Source organism: Odontesthes bonariensis, chromosome 18 (genome assembly GCF_027942865.1).
Source record: "Odontesthes bonariensis isolate fOdoBon6 chromosome 18, fOdoBon6.hap1, whole genome shotgun sequence".
Lineage (NCBI taxonomy): Eukaryota > Metazoa > Chordata > Actinopteri > Atheriniformes > Atherinopsidae > Odontesthes > Odontesthes bonariensis.
In genome coordinates, this window is record NC_134523.1 from 31,815,017 (window position 1) to 31,831,656 (window position 16,640).

General features: G+C 42.3%; 1 protein-coding gene across 1 annotated transcript; it reads left to right on the plus strand.

Moving 5' to 3' along the window:
- The first annotated feature begins 11,902 nt into the window (after nt 1-11,902).
- tmem200b (transmembrane protein 200B) lies at nt 11,903-14,049 on the plus strand. Its single transcript, XM_075449678.1, has one exon. The coding sequence runs from the start codon at nt 11,920-11,922 to the stop codon at nt 13,168-13,170; it is 1,251 nt and encodes a 416-aa protein (XP_075305793.1). The 5' UTR covers nt 11,903-11,919; the 3' UTR covers nt 13,171-14,049.
- Nucleotides 14,050-16,640: the final 2,591 nt, after the last annotated feature.

Below are 16,640 nucleotides of genomic sequence, written 5' to 3' on the forward strand. Positions count from 1 at the left end.
TCAGCGAACACCCTTATATTGCTCTTGTCTGGCGACATGCACAACACACATGCAGGTGTGTGAGCCACTGGCTGCCGCTGATTGGCTGCCCACCGCTCCAGTGTAAGGCATCTGTCTATGAGTGTGTGACCCTGTGCATGTGTGTGTCAACAGATGCCGAACTGGATGGGTTAAAATTGTGTATTTCATACAGTGTGTACATTACAATAAATCTGATCTTCTTTAATGTGGTGTTCTCCCACTCAAGATGCTCTCAGTGGGTTAGGGTGTAAAAGTTCCTGAGCACCTTGAGGGGGAGCCTGAAGTCTCTGAGGCGTCTGAGGTGGAACAGACGCTGCCTGGCCTTTTTAACAGTCCTGTTAGCGTGCAGTGACCAGGACAGCTCCTGTGTGATGGTCACACCGAGCTATTTGAAGCTGTCCACCCTCTCCACTTCAGACCCGCCGATGCAGAGTGGACGGATGTCACTCGTTCAGCAGGAGGTTATTCTCCCGGCACCAGCTTTCCAGGTGGATGACCTCCTTCCTGTAGGCCTCCTCCTTGTTATGGCCACGATGGCTGTGTGGTCAGCAAACTTGATGATGATATTGCTGTCTGATGTGGACACACAGTCATGTGTGTACAGGGAGTACAGCAGGGGACTCAGCAGGCAGCCTTGAGGGGATCCAGTGTTGACTGTGAGGGGGGATGAATTATGGGAACCCAAGCGTACCACCTGATGTCTGCTGGTTAGGAAGCTGTGGACCCACCTACACAGAGAGGAGTTCAGTCCAAGATCATACAGCTTAGTGAGCAGCCTGGAGGGGACTATGGTGTTAGATGCTGAGCTGTAGTCCACAAACAGCACTCTCACATAGTTCCCCATCCTAGGGTCCAGATGGGAGAGTGTCTTGTGCAGCATGAAGGTTATCTATAATAATAATGTTACCTAATGGAAGCAAGTATAAAGTGAAAAGAATCGGTCCAAGCACAGAACCCTGAGGAACTCCATGACTTTCTCTGGAGTGTGAAGACTCCAGAGAAAGTCATACTAAAGACTGTCATACTAAAGTGTGTACGAAAGTAAACTAAAGACTAGACAGGAACATAAAACATGACAAAATTGACAGACATGACATATGTTATGCTGCAACAGAATTAATGTCATCTTTTGTGTGGTCCATGTTTAGTCTAATACTCACTGAACAAACTGATAAAGTAGTCACCTGCTGTATTTAAGTCTGTATTTTCATAAAGAAATACAGAGAAAGCAGAATAAAGCAGAAATCCATGGTCCAGATTCCGATTTAATCTCTTGTATAACGAATTTGAAATACCATGACATACTGGTTTCTGATCATTGTCCTGTGACATTATCCTTAAAACTCTCTTTCCCAAAGCAGGCGTACTCCTGGCGCTTCAACCCCACTTTTCTCAGTGATGATCTGTCATGTTCAGGCACCTAATTGGACCCACAATGCAGACAAACAAACTCCAGAGGTGGGTAAAGGAGAAAAGGTTTTAATTTATTATAGTCCAAATGAAAACAGGGGGAAGCAGGAACACCGGGGCTGTCCGCAGGAGCTGAAAAGGGGATTCCAAGTTTCGAGGTTGCAGTGATATCCTCCTTCCTCGTTAGATGTAATCCGCCTTCCCAAGGTTGATGTTATCCTCTTTCCAGGTTCCAGGATGATGATGTTGGATCCACAAGGAACTGAGCAGAGCAGGGCTGAACAGCGCTAGTGTATTCAGGTAAGGCGTAGATCTTTCCAGAGGCAGGAGAGCTGAACTGAGCAGAGCAAAACAGAGTTAGTGATCTTACAGGAATAGGGGCTAGACGTTTCACTCACAAGGACCTTAACGATCTGGCAACGAGAGAGAAGTGAGCCAGTCCTTTATCCTGAGTCCTGATGGTTAATGGATTACAGGTGAGTGGCTCCAACTCCTCCCAGCTCCCCTAGAGACAGACAAGATAGCTCCACAAGAGGGAGACACTGGGATCCTGACATGATCAGTGTTGGTCAAGTTACTTTTAAAAAGTAATTAGTTACAGTTACTAGTTACTGCTCCCAAAAAGTAATTGAGTTAGTAACTCAGTTACCACATTGTAAAAGTAATTAGTTACTCAGCAAAGTAACTGTGGCGTTATTTTTTATGTTCTATAACGCTGTTACGTTCTATAACATCTTTAACATCAAATATATTTATATTAACTGATTGAAGAATAAAAACACTATAAACAGTCATTTAGAACATTCTGTATTTATTTGAACTCAATAGATTGCCATATGATGCATAGAAATAAAAATATAAATATTGAATATAAAATGGTGATGGTGGTCACCTGTTTCTGACCCGAAAAATGGAGTGTTGTTTGTTTTCGAGTGGCTCCGTCTCCTTCGCTGGGGCTCACGCTAGCTGCATTTGGATGTGCATGGGTTTTGAAGTTTGCAGCGCGCATGCTCAGGTCGTTTTTGTGATTGCCGCATTTTTCTCTTGCTGCGTTTTACTGTTGGATTTGTGTTGAAGTTTGCAGCACGTTTGCACGTGTCGGCCACCGTATCCGCCCACACAGCCAATCATCATCGCATTTGCAACGGTGTCATCACCCCCACCCCTGCTCTCTCCAGGCAGCATGCAGCTGATGTGTAGCCGAAAGCCTACAACCAAATTGTAGTAACGCACCACTTTATATTCTCAGTAACGATAACAGCGTTGTAACGATGGGAAAAGTAATTAATTAGATTACTCCGTTACTGGAAAAATAACGACGTTAGTAACGCCGTTAGTAACGCCGTTATACTTAAACGCCGTTACTCCCAACACTGGTGATGATTCACTGAAACCATTGAAGTTAAATTGAAGGAATTTATAGAAATAAATGATAACGGGTGTGTGTCAGACTCCACACTTTGAGAAACACTAAAGTTTGTCACGCGTGGAGATATAATTTCCTACTCCTCTGCTCTCGGAAAAAGAAGAGAAAAGCGGCTCTCGGAAATCAAAGCCGCTCTTCCAGCTTTGGAAAGAACACATCAGCCATCTAGATCCCCAGAGCACTACAGAGAAATACGTAAGCTGAAATATGAATATAATGGTATTTTGAGCAGCCAGGTTGAGGGCCTACTTTTAAAATTGAGATCTAAATATTTTGAGCTTGGGGACAAGTCTGCGAGGCTCCTGGTGCGGCAGCTAAAAGGTCTTCAGGCCTCAAGGCTAATTCATAGTATCAAATCGGTCACTTGCACTCTCCTAACTGACCCAGTGGATATCATCTGCCGTTTCAGGGAGTTTTATAATTCAATTCAATTCAATTCATTTTTATTTATATAGCGCCAAATACAACAAATGTCATCTCAAGGCACTTAGATAGTAAGTCCAATTCAAGCCAATTGGAATTCAATTAATTAATAATAATCATAATTCATAAAATAATCCAATTCGTTCATATAGAGCCAATTCAAAAACAATTTCCTAGCTAAGAAAACCAACAGATTACACTGAAAACTTTTTGTTTTTCGGTCCAATCTCCCGGCCTGAGCGTGCCTGAGGCGACTGTGGAGAGAAACGACTCCCTTTTAACAGGAAGAAACCTCTGGCAGAACCAGACTCAGGAAGGGTGGCCATCCGCCTCCACCAGCTGGGGTTTGAGAAGACAGAAAGGGGGGAGGGGGCTGCGGCGGCACTGTAACACCATTCAAAGGATACCTGTTGGAACAGGGAAACACGAGTTAATGACCACAATAATATCACATATACATAAAGAGAGTAAAGTGAGGAAAGGTGTGACAGATGAGGCCCCCCAGCAGGCTGGGCCTATAGCAGCTTAACTATGGGATGTTTCAGGATCACCTGAGCCATCCCTAACTATAAGCTTTATCAGAAAGGAAAGTTTTAAGCCTGGTCTTAAAAGTGGAAAGGGTGTCTGCTTCCCGGACATTTACTGGCAGCTTATTCCACAAGAGAGGGGCCTGATAACTGAAGGCTCTGCCTCCCAAACTGGCAGCTGGTTCCACAGAGAGGGGCCTGATAACTGAAGGCTCTGCCTCCCAAACTGGCAGCTGGTTCCACAGAGAGGGGCCTGATAACTGAAGGCTCTGCCTCCCATTCTACTTTTAGAAACTCTGGGAACCTCAAGTAAACCTGCAGTTTGGGAACGAAGTGCTCTGTTAGGAAAATATCTTACAATGAGATCTTTAAGATATGATGGAGCTCGGTCATTAAGAGCTTTATATGTAAGGAGAAGAATCTTAAATTCTATTCTGAATTTAACAGGGAGCCAATGAAGAGAAGCTAAAACTGGAGAAATATGATCTCTGCTGTTAGTTCTCATCAGAACTCTGGCTGCAGCATTTTGGATCAGGTGGAGGCTTTTCAGAGAATATGTGGGACAGCCCAATAATAAAGAATTACAGTAGTCCAATCTTGAAGTAACAAATGCATGAATTAGTTTTTCTGCATCACTCTGAGACAAGATGTTCCTGATTTTAACAATATTACGAAGATGAAAGAAGGCAGTCCTAGAAACCTGTTTTATATGCGAGTCAAATGATAAGTTCTGGTCAAAAAATAACTCCAAGGTTCCTCACTGTAGAACTAGAAGCAAAGGAAATACCATCTAGAGTAACTATATAGCTAGACAATTTCTCCCTGAAACGCTCAGGTCCAGAGATAACGACTTCAGTTTGTCTGAATTTAGAAGCAGACAGTTCTGAGTCATCCAGGTCTTTATGTCTTTAAGACATGCTTGTAGTCTGACCAACCTATTGGGTTCATCTGGTTTTATAGATAAGTACAGCTGAGTATCATCAGCATAGCAATGGAAATTTATGCCATGCTGTCTAATAATGTTACCTAATGGAAGCATGTATAAAGTAAAAAGAATCGGTCCAAGCACAGAACCCTGGGGAACTCCATGACTTACTCTGGTGTGTGAGGAAGATTCTTCATTTACAAGAACAAACTGAAATCTATCAGATAAATATGATTTAAACCAGCCTAATGCAGTTCCTTTAATCTCAATAACATGTTCAAGTCTGTGTAATAAGATACTGTGATCGACCGTATCAAATGCAGCACTGAGATCCAACAGGAAGAGCACAGACACAAGTCCGCTATCAGAGGCTAAGAGGAGATCATTGGTAACTTTCAGCAGTGCAGTTTCTGTGCTATGATGCACTCTGAATCCTGACTGAAACTCTTCAAACAGATTATTTCTGTGGAAATGATCACAAAGCTGAGCTGCAACTATTTTTTCAAGAACTTTAGACATAAAAGGGAGATTGGATATAGGTCTATAATGAGCTAACACTTCTGAATCAAGAGTAGGTTTTTTAAGTAAAGGTTTAATTACAGCAACCTTAAAAGTCTGAGGTACATATCCTGTCAACAAAGACAGATTGATCAAATCTAATATGGAAGTGTCAGTTAATGGGAAAACCTACTTGAACAGTCTGGTTGGGATTGGGTCTAAAACACAAGTTGATGGTTTAGAAGAGACTATTGCTGTTGTTAGTTCAGAGAGATCAACTGGGCAGAAGCCGTCTAAATACAAATCAGGTTCTAAAGATACTTCTAAAGCTGCTGTACTTGATGATACATCACTGATAATAGTGGGAAGGACTCCATCAATCTTCTCTCTAATAGAAACAATTTTATTGATGAAGAAGCTCATGAAATCATCACTGCTGAGAGTTAAAGGAATAACTGGCTCAGCAGAGCTCGGACTCTTAGTCAGACTGGCTACAGTGCTGAAAAGAAACCTGGGATTGTTCTTATTCTCTTCTATCAATGATGAATAATAAGCAGTTCTAGCTTTACGAAGGGCTTTCTTATACATTGTTAAACTATCTTTCCAGACTAACTGAGACTCTTCTAAATTAGAGGAACGCCACTGTCTCTCCAGCTTTCTTGCAGTCTGCTTTAAAGCACGCAGCTGTGAATTATACCAAGGAGCCAGCCTCTTCTGACTGATTACCTTCCTTTTCAGAGGGGCAACAGCGAGCTATATTATTCTAAGCACAATGTTACGCAGTTCAACCTAAGTTATTTCTTTGATTATCTGCCATTGCCCAGGCTAAATGATGCAGCTAGGTCTGAGCTTGACTCTAACTTTAATTTGCAGGAGGTTATTGCTGCAATAAAATCATTTCTGTCAGGCAAGGCAGCAGGGCCGGATGGGTTCGGCAGCGAATTCTACAAGAAGTTTTTGTTGGCTCCGCTTTTGCTCCGGATGATCTCTAATTCTAAAAATGAGAGCGTCTTGCCTAAAACCCTGTATAAAGCTAACATGTCCCTTATTTTAAAAAAGGACAGGGAAGAAACTGACCCTGCTAGCTACAGGCCAATTGCACTTCAAAATGAATTGACAGAAAGATAATTGCTAAAATTTTGGCAACTGCGATTAAATATGCATTTGGCCTCTATTATCCATCCTGACCAGGCAGGATTTATTCCTGGTAGGTTCTCCTTTTCAAATGTCAGGCGCCTTCTCAGTACGATGTATGCTGATCATGATGGGGTGGGAGGGGCAGCAATCCTGTCACTTGATGCGCAGAAAGCCTTTGACCAGGTTGAGTGACCTGTGTGAAGTTGGCACCCCATATGTTGAAAATATGAATAAAAGCATTTTGGTTCGTTTGTGCACGATTGTGCAGGCAAAATCAGCGTTTGTGCACAAACCGTCTTGAAGATATTTAACTTTTAAGAGGTTGGTGACCTTAGGTCACTCAGCACCCCATTAACATCCAAATGACTCGAAAATGGTTGGAATCGTTTGTGCACGTTTGTGCAGGCAAAATTAACATTTGTGCACAAACCATTTTTATGTTATTTAACTTTTAAGTTTTTGAAAGTAGGTCACTCAGCACTTACCTGACTCCCGCCCTCTGGTATTCGCATACCATCTGGGTCGAGCCCACAACCGACATGATTTCAAATGGGGCTATTTTTTCTAAAACTCGTGCATGTGATTGGATGAAGAATCTGTCCGTCATCTTGACTGACACGCCACTTCAGCCACTCCCAATGACTCAACCCGTGACGTAGCTCAGAGCTTACCTGACTCCCGCCCTCTGGTATCCGGCCATAACGCCGCCGATTCATCCAAAGTCCCACCCAGCGATTAATGATTGGCTCTCATTATTTTCTAATCGGAGGAAACACATATGACTCCCAGGCTCCTCAGATGGTTGTGTGAGGAAAGGGAACGCCCCCGCGTGTAGTTGGTGAACGCAGCCAGATGACGTGAGTCAGGTTAACTCAGCACCCCATCAACCTCCAAATGACTCGAAAATGGTCGGAATCGTTTGTGCATCGTTTGTGCACGTTTGTGCAGGCAAAATTAATGTTTGTGCACAAATAGTTTTTTTTATAATTTAACTTTTAATTTTTTGAAAGTAGGTCAATCATGCTTTACCACTCTGAAAATATGAAGACAACCCTTGTGATTGCATAAATACTAATGTTTGATCAGTTGACCAATGCTAACTTATGTTGATGGCCACAATAGTGCAAAATAGGGGTATATAATCACAACAGTGTGCTACAATATTCAACTTTTTTACACCTCTGGTAAATAATGACTGCCAAGACATCTTTCACAAGATCCCAGGCCAAAAGACACTAGGTGACATGGGCTACATATAAAAGGCAGACTTCCAACTGGCAAGGACATAATTCAAAACTTGCTATATCTGCTAAGACCAAACTGCAGGTCAAGCTGCCCAGCTGCTAGTTTAGCTGGCTCAGGAACATTGGTTCTTCTGTAACCTCTACACTATACATACCAGGCACATAAAGAAGCTCTACAGGGATTTTTGACTCTGATTTAAATGCGTAAACATAAACAATGAAAAAATAACAGCTTCTTCAAAGTGCTTCCATTGTGCCATGCAGTGCTCCAGAAAATAAACGGAACACCGGAACAACACAATGCAACTCCAAATTAATCATACTTCTGTGATATCAGCCTGTCCAGTCAGGACACAACACTAATTGTGAATTTTGCATACAGTTGTGCAAATATAACAACCAATGGTCAGAAATTAGAGGTAATAACCAAAACATTGACAAGCCATTTGTCGTTTTTCATACTTTCTGGCTGATTTTTTGGTCACGTGCATTTTGTTAGTGTCCCAACCCTGAAGGTACCACAAGGCGGTGTTTATGGTGGCGGTGGTTTGGAAACACTGATCTAGGGTTACCTAGGGTCACCAACCTCTTAAAAGTCAAACGACATAGCTGTTTGTGCATAAACATTAATTTTGCCTGCACAAACAAAGCACAAAAGATTCCAACCATCATGAAATAGTCACTTGATGTTGACAAGGTGCTGTGTGACCTACTTTTAAAAAGAAAAAAAGAAAATGAAAGAATATGAAAACCGTTTGTGCACAAACATTAATTTTGCCTGCACAAACGTGCACAAACGATTCCAACCATTTTCGAGTCATTTGGATGTTAATGGGGTGCTGAGTGACCTAAGGTCACCAACCTCTCAAAAGTTAAATATCTTCAAGACGGTTTGTGCACAAACGCTGATTTTGCCTGCACAATCGTGCACAAACGATGCACAAACGAACCAAAATGCTTTTATTCATATTTTCAACATATGGGGTGCCAACTTCACACAGGTGGTTGAGTGGCCTTATATGTTTCAATTCAAATTCAATTAAAAAATACTTTATTTATCCCAGACGGAAATTAAATGTTGATGTAGCTCAATTAAATCAAGGAGTTATTATAGATGCTGATGGCTGTGGGTAGGAAAGATTTCCTGTAGCGGTCCGTTTTGCATCCAAACTGAAGAAGCCTTTGAGTTATGATGTTTATTATGTTTGAGTTATTGCGCAGATTTGGATTTGGTGAAATTTTCATATCCTGGGTAAAGTTGATATATACTTGTCCTTCATGCGCCGTTCTGACATATGCCCCTTTTCCACCGCCGAGCTAGCCTTACTCTACTCGGTTCGATATAGCGCGACACTACACGGCACGACACGGCACCAGTACCATTTCCTTTTCCACACAAACCGTGACCTGGAAGTGGGCGGAGTCGGCCCGTTCACCACTAACGTGACGTCGGTTTCAGGTGACTACAAAGTGTCACGCCGCGGTTAGTCAAAAGTAAACACAACGATGGAGTGTAATGTGTAATGCAGTTGACAATTCATATTGTTTAGTTAAACCAAGCTCTTTATTAAAAAAGACAGTACAAAAGTAAACAGCAGGAGTTGTCTCAGATACAGGCGGTGACGCCAGTGTTGGTGCCGGTGGAATGCAGATAGCAGCTGTTGCCTCAGCTGCAGATTGCGATGCCAGTGTCGGTTCTGAAGCCTGTGGGATTGGAGGATCTTCGCTGACCTCAGCAACCGAACACTCATCGGTTGCACAAACCTTCCAAAACAGCGTTGTTTGCTAGCTCACTCAGAACAACTTACATGAGACACCTGTGTAACTTTTTACACAAGTTAAAGACTGAACATGTATTTGTTACGATACAAAACATGCATTTGTCATGGGGATTAGAACAACACTTACCATTTTCCATCGCCTCCAACAAAGACGTCGCCGTATCCACGCCACTCTCCTTGCCCCGGTTCGCCGGGCGGTGCCCGTAAATGCCGTCCATTTGGTCGAACCACTTCCAAGTCTTTCGGTTTGACCCACTTTGGCTGTTGTGGTCCTTTACCTGCCGGTAATCGCTCTTCAGCTTGTCTCGGCACTGCTGAGAATTCCGGTGATAGCCATGGTTAGCCATCAGCTTGGCTATCTCCTGGAACACCTTCTCATTTCGTGTCGCTCCGTCCAGTTCCTTCTGTATGCGGTCCTCGGCCACCACACACAGAAAGGTCTGCACCTCGCTCATCGTCCATGGGTTGGCTTTCCTTCTCTGGTCTTCCATCTTCGCAATTCTGTTTATTCTCTGTTGCTCTCGCAGGTGTGTTTTCGTACATGGCGGGTGATTATTTAAAGCTCCCCGAGCTTAGTATGACGTAATTTCACCTGACCAATCAGTGGACAGCACTGATCACGTGACGTTTTAGTATCGGCTAGTACCGACTAGACCCACCTCTGAAGCAGGTACTAGCCGGTACTAAAAATCGTAACGGGTCCCACCTTCAACCCGCGATGGAAAAGCTCCCAATCAGGGTAGAGTCGTACCGTGTAGAGCTGTACCGGTACAAAAATGTTTGGTGGAAAAGGGGCATAATAGTGACAGATCAGTACCGTTCCCCTTACAGCGCTCAGTCCAGCAGGGATGCCCCTTCAGGTGGCATGAAGGGGCATCCCATAAAGGTGACCTCAACGGCCCCTTTATGGCTCAAGATGGAAGCTAACGGCTATACTTTTTTCTAAGTTTGACAACCCTGAGTTGCTTTGGACACTTTGCTTTGTGCTGAAACATTCTGTGAGAATCTTGAACCAGATTAGAAACTTTCTGGCACTGCCGGACACTTTGGTACAAACACCTATATGTTTTAACAATTATTTTTGTCTCCTTGGACAGATACATCATCTGGAGTCGGAAGGGCTTGGTTTTTATTGAAAATTTCTACATCGACGGAGAATTTGCATCATTCGTTCAGCTAAAAGAGAAATATGATCTACCTCATGCGCATTTCTTTCGGTATTTACAAGTTCGGCATTACACTCAATCCAAAATCAGACATTTTGAACATCTCCCAGGGGAACATGGGGTTTTTGAGGTGCTAAAAAGCCCTTCTGACTCCAGGCATCTAATTTCTAAAATTGTACACTTGTTTGATGACTGTATAACGGCACAAACTGTGAAGCTTAGGGATGCTTGGGTACAGGAACTGGGTATGGAATTGCCTGAATCTATGTGGGATGAGTGCCAGGCTAAAATGAATTCTTGTTCCGTAAACACCAACTTATGCAATTTAAGGTTATACACCGCCTACAATATTACCAAAGTTAGGTTGCATAGGATCTACCCTTCTGTTTCACCAGATTAGATCAGATCAGATCAGATTTATTGTCATGCACACATATATATATATATATATATACACAAAATTTGTCCTTAGCTTTTAACCCATCCAGGTTGGCACCTGTAGGACACACACATGCACATGCATTTTGAAAGGGGTACATGGGCTTGTTCGCTTTTTTTTTTTTTTAATCCACTGTCTGCATATGTATCAATGGTAGATGCCAAGGTCTGGCAAGAAACAATTTTTCTTATATATGCAATTTAATCTTGCATTTTTTCTTGTGCATAGGTGCAAGTGATGGTGAGTGTGTCCTTCACCAGCCCTCTTTGACCATAGAATCTAACAAGCTTTATTGACTCAAAAAACCTTGATTTAGACAGAGAGGACTAGAATTGCAGACAGTGGAACACAAAAAGACAGGACAGGACAGATAAAGACAAGAGACAGAAGACAGACAATGACAGGTGTGTATGTAAGGTGTACGTAGTGTGTCTAGGTGAATGTGTGGAAGTTTGTGTTGTGGTCTGTAAGTAACCCCCATATCCACCAGAAATGGAATTGCATGACACAGGCCCCCCAGCCAAGATAGAATAGAAATAGATGAATAAAGTATTTTTCTATTTCTAGTTGTATTTTCTAAAGACATTCTATTCTATTCTTTAATAGCATTCCAAATACTAATCTATGATTAATGCTTATTACTTTGGATGTCAAATATTGAAATGTAAAGAAAAACCTATGTTTGAGTAGGTATGTCCAAACATTTGACTGGTACATGTGCATTTAATGACTTTGCACACAACTGGAATGTAAAAAACTTGTCCCATTATCACACCAAAAGAGGGGGAGAAAAAGAAAAAAGGTGTGGTAACTTTACTGTAACCATACTTTTTATTTGAACTAATAAATGGAACATACTGCATTAATTCTTGAAATGTCCTTTTTTCCACAGCCCTCTGACAGGGTGTGTGTCACTTGTGCCATGAAGAGTCAGAAGTGCAGAGGAGTTCCGCTAACTTCAGCTTCTGGCAGACGGAGGCCTTGTTTTCCCTTGCGAAACAGAAGAAAGAAGGTTGGGATGATTCAAGGCAAGCTTCGCATCCGCTCTGTGGCTGGAGCATTTCTCATTCTGGGCGTCATTGTGGTGGTTGTTGGCACAGCTCTGGCTGTGGCTGGGTATTGGCCCTATAAGTTATCAAGATTGTCCATCCTGGGACATACAGAGGGAGAAATCATCCCTGAGTCACAGACTTCTGGTTGGAGTCTCAGTGCCACGGGCCTCCAATCTACAGACAGCCTCCCCCACAGTGAGAGGATGAAGTTGCTGGGGCCTGTCATCATGGGCGTAGGACTCTTCATTCTCATATGTGCTAACACTGTCCTGTATGAGAACAGGGACAGAGAGACTCAGATGCTGCTAGCTCAAATGCGCAATGTTCTCTGCTCTGTATCTGCGGCTGTGCCCTCAGCGGGCCTTAAAGACATAGCAGCAGCCAACCCGATGGCCAAACACTACCAGTGGGTGAGCAGTCTACCTGCAGCTCATCTCAATATCCTCTGTCTGCAGCAGCTGACCACCTCCGAGCCCCTGCTCCACACCAGACACACCACAGACCAGAGGGACAGTGTAGAGGGCGTCCACCAGCAAACTATTCTCCAGACAGAAGCCCTGCACCATCAAGAGTCAGAGCTTCCACCTTCTGTCCACCCGTCCTGCTCCAACTCATCCATTCAAGTGGAGTGTAACACGCAGCTGGGTGCTGAAGGGGGGAACAGAGCCAGCTTCAGTCTACAGGCTGCCCCATTCATCAAGTTCAATGTCTGCCTGGTGTCTGCCAGCTCCATGTCCACCCTGGGGGTGGATGAGGTGGCTGTCCCAGCTACCCAGCCAAGACGCTGCCACAGTATGCCCTACAGGACTAGCCCTTACATAGCCCGACCTGGTGTGCGTGTACAGGAAGGACTCCTCATATGTAGAAAGGAAGGTCAGATGCATCAACAAGAAGTCAGTACAAGAGAGACTGGTTCCCAGGTTTGTGTGAACATCCCTGGGTCAGCTGCTGATGTTGTGGAGGAGCAAACTCACCAAAGCTGGCCCCAGCTAGACCTAGGTAGCGGGAGACGATACCTGAAATTGGACAACAAAGAAGACTCTGTGGATAGACTGCTGGACCAGTTGGAGCAGCAGTGTTCTTACTGGGATAAGAGCTTTGGCTCTGGGCCTTTCCAGTGATGGCTGCTTAAGCTTAATTGTAAAAATGATACTTCTGCATACAAAAATCCTGACAACCAAGGACTGAAGATATTTTCTGGTTTTTGTTTTGAATAATGGTTGGGGCTGAGAAAAACTAAGTCCTGAACTGTTTGGAGTAAAGTGTTTTATAAAAAGATCTTAAAAAACTTAAGCCTTTTCTCAGTCCCCCGTGGAATGCTGGTACACAGAGAATACGACCTTTGTTTGGCTAGATGAGACGGATGTTTAATAGATTCAAGGAGAAGAATGATATGCATCCCCTATATTGTAACAGTTGACATGTTTACTTGTGCAGTCGGGTTGGCAGCGGTGCAGGAAATCAACTTGCAAATTCAGTTTGCCTGTTTTCAGGACACAGTGTGTACAACTCAGTGAAGGAGAGATAGACGGGTGCAGGAAGGTGAGGTATTCTTTTCACTGTGTAATCAACTCTGAATCAAATTACTCCTGGACTCTTGAGCCCATAAAGTGCTGACAGCTCTTAACAAATGCAACGACAATATGGAAATGGGACCTCTTTGCTGAGGTTCTTTACTCCAAATGCAATGCATGGCCATATGTTAAATCTTAATACTTATGCAAATAAATGACATTGTTAGTTTTCCATGTATAGGGAGTGATGGTAGTAAGAGTAATTCTGGTTCCTATTTCTACAGTATCAGTCATAATCATTTTGACTGTCGGTACCCTCAGCCAACAGAACGTACATGGCCAAACGCTTCAATCCCATTTAATTCTGTTTTACATGTTCACTCTCATAGCTGGGTAATGCTTGTGCTATCTTTGAAGGCCAAAACAAAAACATGACGAGCAAACACATTGCAAAAAGGCTGAGAGAAATATTCGACACCTGTAAAATCTTTTATGGTGGATCATCAAAATCCTGCTCTTGGATGAAGTCTGAGCCTATTTGTAGCATGTCTAGGTTTTCAGAACTTGATAGACTGTTGTTGTTGTTTGTTTGATTTAAAGTTGTTAATTCTTTACATTTTATGAGAAACAACATTGTGAAATCTACATCCATGCAATCCCATGTAAAAGTCTTCCAGCTTTAATATGCAGCACAGTGATTCAGCAAGTAGCTAAGAAACTATTCTTGTCATGCACTCTTATTATAAGTAAGTAAGGAAAAGTTGTTGCTGTGATATTATCTCAAAATGGTTTACATGTGTATTTTGCTGGGTAATGAACTTCCCTACACAAGGACAACCACTCTACTGCCTGTGCCCCACAATGTCAATTCTGAAGCACACCATGATTTCTATTACTAAAAGATAACTAGCTACTTACATTGGAGGTTAATTCAATTCAATTCAGTTCAATTTATATAGCGCCAAATTACAACATATGTCATCTCAAGGCACTTCAATGATATAGTACAATTCAAGCCAATGAGAGTCCAATTCATTGTAATCATAATCCAATCAAATCCAATTCATTTTTACAAAGCCAATTCAAAAAACATTTTCCTGTGGAGAGGAACGACTCCCTTTGAACAGGAAGAAACCTCTGGCAGAACCAGAACCAGGAAGGGTGGCCATCCGCCTCCACCAGCTGGGGTTTGAGAGGACAGGAAAGAGGGGACAACAAACACTGTAACACCATTCAAAGGATATCTGTTGGAACAGGGAAACACAAGTTAATGACCACAATAATGTCACATGTACATAATATCATTTGAGAAATTAAACAGGGGAAAAAGAGAGTAAAGTGAGGAAAGGTGTGACAGATGAGGCCCCCCAGCAGTCTGGGCCTATAGCAGCTTAACTATGGGATGTTTCAGGGTCACCTGAGCCATCCCTAACTATAAGCTTTATCAAAAAGGAAAGTTTTAAGCCTCATCTAAAAGGTAGAGAGGGTTTCTGCTTTCTGAAGCCAAACTGGCAGCTGGTTCCACAGAGAGGGGCCTGATAACTGAAGGCTCTGCCTCCCAAACTGGCAGCTGGTTCCACAGAGAGGGGCCTGATAACTGAAGGCTCTGCCTCCCAAACTGGCAGCTGGTTCCACAGAGAGGGGCCTGATAACTGAAGGCTCTGCCTCCCAAACTGGCAGCTGGTTCCACAGAGAGGGGCCTGATAACTGAAGGCTCTGCCTCCCATTCTACTATAGTATAGTAAACCACCTAGTTGTTTTCCTGAACCGAAATGTTATCAAAATCAGTGACGTGTGTCACCCTGGTGTCACAGAAATATCTGTAATGAGCAGGACTGTATAACACCACATTATGTATTAGAGGTACTTAGTGTCTGGAAATATCAGTACCAACAAGAGCATAAAGCTTCTTCTCTATTAACTTAATTAGCTCATGAGTTGGTTATATAAAAGGGAAATTTAATTTCAGAACTCGAGAAATCGACTTTACGTGCACTTCAAGGTTCAGAGGACCATGAGCAACTGAAGACAAATGTATTAATAGTCTTGAAAACACTAGAAAATAAGAAATAGAGCAAAACTTATGCTCAGGAATGAAAGCAGTCTCTCTTGGTTTCAAGTCTTACATTCATGCTAATCCACCAGCAGCCTCTCCTTCCCTGTGAGTAGACTTGTTTGGGTCATTTTATAGGAACCAATATGTGTGTCCAACATGATAAGGAAAGTTGTATATCTACCACGGCCCGAGATAATGAGTGTTCATTAGCACTGTGTCTTGCTCATTTAATTTTTCTGTGAGATTAGTTTGGATGTTAAGTCGAAATAAAAAATTAAGTTTTGTTCTTTAATATTCATAAGCTAGTAAACCTTTAGCTAATAGTTTGTAACACTATTAAGTCTGTAACACTCATCTGTAATCCCTAAAAATGTCTTGATAGCTTCTTACACTTGCATAATATTATATACAATCCTCTGATAGATATCTTATTTTTCAAAAGATTGTAAAATAGTGAAAAGTAATAATGCTGGGCTTAAGTTGTTACCAGTTTTAACCTCATCTCACAGAAATAGACAAAATACTATCAAAGAATTATGTGGTGATGGCCATTGGTGGAAGAGGTTTTTCAGATGTAATTAAACACAAGTAAAAACACCAGTGTAAACATACTCTTGTATATTCTGCATGACATATTCAATTCAAGTCAGTTTTATTTATAAAGTGCCAAATCACAACAAATGTCATCTGAAGGCACTTCAATACATGTGCATGAAAAGTTCTCGATGAAAGATCCTTCTGAAGTGACAGTTCTGCCGGAAAACGTAGTTAAAATTGAAAAAAGAAAGTCAATTGATGTATTATTATTATATGCAACATCACTGGATCATCAGGCAGCATGCTGCTGTTGGAGCTGCAGAAGATGGAGCTTGTTTGAACTACTTTCATATATAGGAACGCCTGATCAATTTGAGGGCTTATGTCCTTAAATGGTGAGGGAAAGAAATCTATTCTTGTACTTTTTCTGTAATCTTCACATTTTGGTAAAATATTGTAATCTTTTAAATATTTATTGAAACAA

Bases quoted from the DNA above. Each gene is read 5' to 3' on its own strand.
- tmem200b (XM_075449678.1), top strand. From the start codon at position 11,920: ATGAAGAGTCAGAAGTGCAGAGGAGTTCCGCTAACTTCAGCTTCTGGC.